Source organism: Dendrobium catenatum, unplaced genomic scaffold (assembly GCF_001605985.2).
Source record: "Dendrobium catenatum unplaced genomic scaffold, ASM160598v2 fragScaff_scaffold_1632, whole genome shotgun sequence".
In the NCBI taxonomy this organism is placed as follows: Eukaryota; Viridiplantae; Streptophyta; class Magnoliopsida; order Asparagales; family Orchidaceae; genus Dendrobium; species Dendrobium catenatum.
In genome coordinates, this window is record NW_021320094.1 from 1,215,118 (window position 1) to 1,223,579 (window position 8,462).

Below are 8,462 nucleotides of genomic sequence, written 5' to 3' on the forward strand. Positions count from 1 at the left end.
CAAAATCCTGATTGCTGTGGCTGGCCAAATTTCCCTCAGCTTCCTGCTGTTGGCTGAAACTTTCAAAGCCTCCCCTTTGGGTTACTTCACTAGAAAGAAGCAGTGAATCCTCTCAGGTTTTTTTGGGAAACCAAAAGCTGAAATTGTTCAAAAAAATTTTGGATCCTTACGTTCTACATCACCCTTTGTCCTCTTATCCTGCATCTCCTTCTCTGTCAGCCTCTTGAAATTTTCCCCACTCCCTCCTACTAGCTTCTCCCTGGTGGTCTCATTGATGTTGCCTGATGCAGGCTGCTTGGGTGCTAGAAGAGTGGTCGTCGTCCCATAAGATCCCCCTGAATAGTTTCCTCGAGCCCCTCTTTCTGATTTCTTCTGATCTTCCACCAACTGCGCCAGCTCCATAGCCTTCCCTAGGTTCCTCGGCTCCAGCACCCTGACCGTTGTTCGTATTTTCGATTTAAGCCCCTTCATGAAGTTCCCTTCCAGGGCTGACTCTGAAATGTGATCCAATCTGCTAGCCAAGTACTCAAACCTGTCGCGGTAATTTTCCAGACTGCCACAGTACCCTCCTGAGTTAAGGCAAAGAATTGCTTATAGAAGTCTCCTCCCCCATCGGCTCGGAAACGCACCAATAAGCAATCTTTAAACTCTCTCCAGCTTCGGATGGGCTCCCTCTTATCATGCCATTGGTACCATGCCAAGGCTTTTCCTTCCAAACACAATCCCGCCGCTGTCAGCTTCTCTTCCTCTGTCAACCCGTTGACAGCAAAATAACGCTCCACCTTGTAGATCCAGCCATGGTCGTCTTCACCCTGAAAGACGGACATCTTCAGCTTCCTCACTCGTGGGTCTCCCCAGTTTCCCCTGACTCCTCCATAACCTCCCATTCCTCGAAGAGGAAGAGCTCCCCAAGTGTCCCGACCATCCCTCCGACGATTATACTCGAACCCCTCTTCATACTTTCCCCTTCTTCCTTCAAAATCATCACCTCGATGCTGAATTCCTTCAAATTCAGCACCTCGACGATGAAGTTCCTCCCTTCTTCATTCAAAATCAGCCCCTTGACGCTGAATTCTTTCGAATTCAGCACCTCGGCAATGAAATTCCTCCCTTCTTCCTTCAAAATCATCCCCTCGACGCCCTCGGCGATGGAATTCCTCTCTTCCCCCTTCACAATCAGCACCTCGACGCTGGATTCTCTCAAATTCAGCACCTGGGCGATGAAATTATTCTCTTCTTCCGACAAAATCAGCCTCCCGTTTGTCGTGCCCCCTACTCATCTCTTATCTATAAAGCAGTTCTAGAGGGGGCATGTCGTTCTCCTCCTCCAGGATCTCCACCTCTGAATTCCTCCTCCCCCGCAACGGGTTCGGATTTCCTCCCATGCCATGGCCGTCTATGGTCTCTCTTACTTCCGATGTTGCTGGATTGGTCTTCATTTCAAGTAATTTCTTCATCATTTCTTCCAACACGGTGAACTTCCCCTCCAACCTTTCATTGTTGGAGGTGATTTGATTTTGGAAATTGAAAAATCTTCCCTCTAAATCGGATTTCAATTGTCCGATTTCGCCTTCCAAGACTTCTACCTTCTTCCCGGCCATCGTTATTCCCAAGAATCTCAAAAATCTTATTCCGGGAACGAAGAAACTGCTGAAATTTTCAGGATTTCAGCTGCCAACGGTCCCAAAAACGACGCTCTGATGCCAATTTGATAGGAGACACTTGTAGATCTTCTGAAAAACAGCGAGAACAGTGATTGGACTGCTGTCCACAGCAGGAAAACACAGCAAAACTCTGTTTACAGCAGTTTAACAGCAGTATTTCAGAGGAAATTTGAAAGAAAACTCAAAGCAAGATTTGTTTTCCACTAAACGATGAATAAAATAGCAAGATACAATTGATCCTCAATTCGAGAGGAGGATCGATGACACCGGACTGTGAACTAGTCGCGGCAGCAACGAAGAACTTCCTCCTCACCAGAAGTTCCGATACTAGCAGGAACTACGGCTGGCGAATACCGCCCAGAATACCACCACCTGACGTCGTCAGGATACAGAACATCTCACAAAGAGAAAAGAAAGTTTGTTAACACCAAAAACCAAAAGCCATTCTTATTACGTGAAGCTTATTATTTATACACATGTATTCAGCCACATATTTGGCTATACAAAGAAGCAAATGAACAAACAACTATGAGCTGAAGTTTTGGCATTACAATCTTCAAAGAAAACAGGGCATTCTACTGTCCATCGTCAGCTCCGGCGTCATTCGATCTCTCCCAAATCTCTGGCAACGCCAAGAGCCCAAAGAAAACCTAAATATAAGAGATCTCAAATTTCAACCAAATTCAAGTTACCCAAACCCTAGCAAAACAAACTATTTAATGCATACCCATCAAAAGAATTCCCTAAACAATCCCTACATTCAAATTTCCCTCTTAACTCCCCCAAATTTCTTTCCTATTTGGCTCCCGCACGGTGTGCGGCTCGCTCGGCATCCCAGCGGGCGGAAGTTTTCCGCCCTGTTCGTGTCTGAGCCGGTCCCGCCTGGACCGGCTGGACCGGTCCTCTGGACCGGTCTAACAGATCCCATTCTTAGTAGAGAATGAGCTAAATACTAAGCATAAAATGTTACAGAGCCGTTATTTAGATTATGAATATATATCATCAATAAAAAAATTGTGAGCATATAAAGTATCTAGGAGGGATAAACTTTTGAAATAAAGATAGTATTTGTCCCAAACATGGGATAGTGAAAACCATCAACAAAAATTACAGGTGGTAAGTAAAATTTCCAAATTAGGGAGAACAATCGCCGATTACGGGCCATAAGTAAAAATGTTTTATAATCTCAAAAACAAGGCTTACTAGAAGAAAGGTTTGCTATAAAACTATAGGAGCAATGAGCATGGGAGGCAAAACACACTTGTTTGAGAATGCTGAATTACTCAACATAATCTTCTTGAGGAGTGGCATACATTGAAAAGGTGGTGGGTGGAAGGGTCAACAACTATCATAGAGGAATCATTGTAATGTCCCAGAAGAATTATTCATTTATCTTTTAATAAACATCAATCAGAGCTATCTAATATCATCTGTCAGTAATAAACGACAAAAATAGATTTTATAATTCAAAACATTAATTTGCACATCTGTGTTCATTCTGAGATGAGTGATCTACTGGGAAGTTAAACCAACAGGACAAAACCTTGAGGCTCTTAGGCCAAAACAAACATTATCTCGATAGTTAAGAGTTTAGGTTGTTACAATCATATAGACATTTTGGGTGGTTGAGGGATAATTGAATTTATCCGAATAATGTTTAGAATGATCAGTATGGTTGCAATGAGAGCATGGAGAAAATATATTTTGCCTATAACCATGCCATTATCAGCCTCGCCACACGACCATCATGATGGGTCTCATCACAAGGGAATAAAAGTTAGAAACTTTTTAAGTTTAAAAGCTTATTGATCCAAAGAACTTGTGAGAGAGTTGTCACAATATTACTATTGTTTGAAGTCAATAGAAAACTTTGGAAATAAGAAACTACTCTTTTTTTTCTAGATTATTGTCTACCTTCATTTCTTTCCCTCTGCTTTGTGCCTGAAAGCTTATTATCTTCAACAAACATGTTTTTAATTCAGATGTATCAAATGGTGCTTTATGGTTTTGTAACATTAATTGATTCCTTTATAATTTTTTTTGAAGATATGAAAATGACCAAGGCTCCATGCCAACTTTTTTGCAGGTTCAACGGCAACTGCAACTAAGGATAGAAGCGCAAGGAAAGTATCTCAAGAAGATCATCGAAGAACAGCAGCGACTCAATGGTGGAGTACCCCAGATCTCAGCAGACCAATGCACAGAAGATAAGACGGTTCCATCAAAGTCTTCCCTCAAAGATAAATCCAAAACGAATTTCTTGCATAGCCTTTCTTTTGAAGACTCCCATCATGAACCACACACACCAGAAACTGGCTCGCCTTTGACAAGCCCGAAGCATGAACTTCAGGTTAAGGGACAAATGAGTTAAAGCTTCTTATTCCAGGGCGTTAGATTGATAGTCTTTAGGAGTGTCCCAGCCGATAGTGTAGATGTTTTTAGGCTTATCAACTTTAGTCAGTCTCTGCTATTTGTTGGATAGGATATGTGCATCACAGTCATGACAATGTTTACTTCATCTGTAGCATATGTAGGTCGATTTCCTGAGAGGCTTTGATCCTCAAGAGGGTATATACTTGTTTAAGATAGTGTTTGTCAATTCATACAAAGCAAGAGGTGATTTGAAGATGCATCTTTTTTTATCTAGCTCTCTATTACGAAAAATTATTATCCGTGGTGTCCAGACATATCTGGAGGTCAATTCGGATGCACCACGTCATTCAATATACAGTGCATTGGATGATGTGGCTCGTCCGGATTGACCTCCAAACTTGTTCGGGCACCGCACATAATAATCTCTCCGACGTTACCATTTCTGTATGTCCATGTAGTTATGATTTGCTACACTAAAGTTCAATTATGTGTCCTGTGTACAAGTGCAGCCAGCCTAGAAGATTAGATGGACTGTCACTTTATTTGGGTGTAATTAGGGCAGAGCCCGATTCTTTTGCTAAAACAAATAAATACCAGGGCCTAGGCCCAGTTACAGGTCAGGAGATAAACAGAGAATCAGGACATTGCTCGACAGAAAAACAAATGCTGCATGAAACATAAAAGCCCAAAGATAAGAAGGATCTAGAAAAGCCTGGACTCTCTAGACTCCAAAACCTTCCCAAAATCATGAATGATCATGTGTAAGATATGCTACCCGGTTGCGTGGGCATGAGCCGGCCATCCAGGGTAAATTATTCTGTGTGGAGTGCGGACCGGTGAATTTGTGAGTATTTACTGTATAAATACACAATAAATATTTATAAAAAACACAGCAAATCAGCATTACTGAGTATTTTATGAGTATTTGGTGATTTGTTGTGTTTTTTGTGAATATTTACTGTGTATTTGAAAATATGCATTAAATATTCATAAAATACGCAACAATCAAGATGATTCTTCTCATTCGGATTTCACACAGAATAAATTATCCATCCAGGGGGATATGAAAATTTGAAAGAAGGTTGCCAAGCAGATGCGAAGACCATCCAGGTGGTCGATGGTAATCAGGTGAGAGAATGCATCTGTCATCATTGTTCAACAAAAACGATCAGCCTGCAAGATAGGGTTAGAACCAAGCCTATGACAATTAGTCCAAAATCTTCTTGCCCACATCATAATTCTTCCAGCTCTTAAGCCGGATGCTATATTGTAAAGCTAGCAGAGAATGAGCAGAGTTACTATATCTCCTGGAGTTCCCTTTCACCCCAAAGATGGTATAAAATATAGCAGATAGATAATTTATAAGCATTTGTAATTAAGTTCAGGCAATTCATCAATGTGATCCAAAGCTTGGATAAGATTTGGATGCAGCAAGAATGTAGTGAAGGCTGTGAGAATAGAGGTTGAATGAGAAGCTTCATTCAAAAAATACCGAGCAAATACTGAGCAATACCAATAATAACGAGAAAATATCATTAGGTCAAGACGAAATACCGAGTTATACCGAGTTATACCAAAAAAATACCGAGAAAAACTCGGTATTCTTTGGTATAACTCGGTATTGCTCGGTATAACTCGGTATTGGTCTTCTCAGAGCGGTATTCCTCCATATTATCAAACAATGCCTATCAATACCGATCAAATACCGAGCAAAAATTGAGTAACAAGCCTCTGATCGGACGTAGATCTACGTCCGGTCAGAGGACGTAATAATTGTTCCTGTCCGAATGCTCGTTGTAGTTAAAAAAAATCAGAAGCATTGAGTTGCTTGGCTGGGAAGGAAGAAAAGAAGAGTAGAAAGGAAGGAGAGGAAGACCTTCAAGTCTTTTTCATTCAATGTTCTACTTATATGAAAGTTGTTCTATTCATTGTAAGTAATTATATTCTTGTTATTGTTTTTTATGATTTTAATTTCTAAAGATTTTATCTCTCTCGAATCCGTCAAAAATATACTTTTTCTGATTTATCAAGCTTTCTCTATATAATTTTTTTTGTATATGATAGATATGGATTGTATGAGCATTTCGATTATAATATTTTTGAATTTCACTAGATAGATCTATAGTTATAATTTTCTAAAGTAAATAAATAGTGTTTAGATTTCTCTGCATTTCATAGATTATTGTACTTCATACATTATATTGAGTTGCATGGAAAAAATGATATGACTGATATAAAATAAAGTAATATTTGCATATAAATAAAAAAGATCGGTTGTTAATATTATAATTAATATGAGTTGGTTCTTAAAACATAATATCATACACATGAGGTGGATCGACGATCTTTTCTTAAAATAAAAAATTTGTGGTGTAACTCTGGATGTTAGTTTGTAACCGATTGACCAAATTATGCTGACTAGTAGCTAGTGATGACTCTTCATTGATTATTTAAAATAACATATAAATTGATTTAAGATGATGAATAATGATGGCAAGATAAAAACTAATGATCAACTAGTTGATAGTTGTGATTAAACTAAAGACTGATGACCAACTTATTGATAGTTGGATGGAAGAATGAAGACACAACATTAATGCTAGATGTCCTGCCTTGCTATTTAATATCGCATTCTTGATTTCATAACATACGAATTGATTAATAAATAGAACTAAAGCAGAATACAATGGTAAGTACACTGATACAACATTCAGGCATGACATATTAATTAATAGTCATTTTTACTGAATTTTCTAATATTCTAATAGACCTCTTTTGGCTTCATTAATAATATTGATTTTACTATTGATTGATATTAATTTTATTAATTGCTTATTGCTCATGCTAATTTTGTTGTGTAATCATAAGTGATATGAAACGAGAGATATAAGGAGATTGATTGATATGATATACGACGATGAATAGAAAGTGATGACTTCTTACATGAAAGTCACCTAACTAATGTCTTATGATATGCAATATATATTTATTGATTTATGAAAATATGATTGAGATTAATTCTTGTAGGGTAAGCCTACATGACTGGATATAAGAAAAACACTATATGTAGTCAGATGTTCAATCTTGCTAGATTATTTATACACGCATAAGATATTAACACATATGATACATTGCATAAGTGGCATGACATGATTGCTAAGATCGATACAATGACACATGGTTTATGTGAACTAGCTAAATGACATATTTGATACGCATTTCATATAATATTTATATTATAAGATATGCATGCAAATATGACATTATAGATAAGGTTGATAAGATTGATAAGATTGATACTTGAAATAATGCATTGATATGAACATGATATATATGCATTGCATTGTTATTATAACATGCACATGATAAAGGCAAGTGTACTAATTTCATAAAGTGACATAGAAACTTTTTTGTTAATAATAGGTATAGATATGTTAGAACCTATCTATCCTTAACTTGGTTAATGATCACTAATCAATACAGTTGTACTAAAATTATTGCTCATATGACATGATATTGTGTGCGTTGATTGTTATCTGCTTTTACAAGGTTTATGTTCATATTGATGTTGTTCATACTGATATTGATTGAATGATTACATGCATATTGTTTTCACTGTCTTGCATTAATTATAGTTGCAGATTATGATAACCTGCTAAGTTGTTAGCTCTCTTTGTAATTTTTGTATGTTTTCAGATAAGGGAGAAGATCCAGTGGAGTGAGACAAATCAAGCTTTCTCAAGTTTTCTTTTGTTTTATGCATTTATTTTATTTGTTTAGTCAAGAGTAGAAAGATAAATTGATATATATAGTTATTGATCTCATGACTATTATAAATGAATTTTGAGAAAAGAATACAATTGCTTATTTTGATGAATATGATTTATAATTGATTATGCTTGTTGCGTCCTGGAATATTCGCGACGGTAGAGAAATATATAGTTTAACGTCTTAGCGTTGTACGAAGATCCAGCACACAATCAGATAAGTGAGAGGGTGTAGCGTTCATAAGAGACACCAAAGTTTTTACGTGGAAAACCCCTGAAAAAGGGGGAAAAATCACGGGGCCTGGCCCGGTTTGAATGAATCCACTAGTATTTGTAGTCGATTACAAATGAGGCCCTTCCTTAGGAGAAGGCCTTGGATTGATGTAGCAAATGTACATCATATAGATTGCATTACATGGTAAGAGTTACATATACAGGTTTGTTTGGCCTGAAGGACCGTGGTCGGCAGGAGACCGGAGTCGGCAGGAGACCGGGGTCAGAAAGACTGTTGTCTGTTGATGGAGGTCGGAAGGACCATAGTAGGCGACAAAGGCCTGAAGAACTGTAGTCGGCAGGAGACCGTAGTCGGCAGGAGACCGTAGTCGGCAGGAGACCGTAGTCGCCGGCGACCGTAGTCGGCCGGAGAGGTCGGACGGAC

The 8,462-nt window shown here is 38.4% G+C and overlaps 1 protein-coding gene across 4 annotated transcripts in view; it reads left to right on the forward strand.

Moving 5' to 3' along the window:
* Positions 1-4,306, forward strand: part of LOC110099052 (myb family transcription factor PHL7-like) — a 28,332-nt gene extending 24,026 nt beyond the window's left edge. For 3 of the 4 annotated variants that reach the window (XM_020826070.2, XM_020826071.2, XM_028701054.1), the window contains one exon: positions 3,751-4,306. In XM_020826070.2, the coding sequence (XP_020681729.1) occupies positions 3,751-4,035 (285 nt within the window). In that variant the 3' untranslated portion in view covers positions 4,036-4,306. The remainder of the gene's footprint in view (positions 1-3,750) is intronic. The other variant, XM_020826073.2, reaches the window with a different exon arrangement.
* Positions 4,307-8,462: the final 4,156 nt, after the last annotated feature.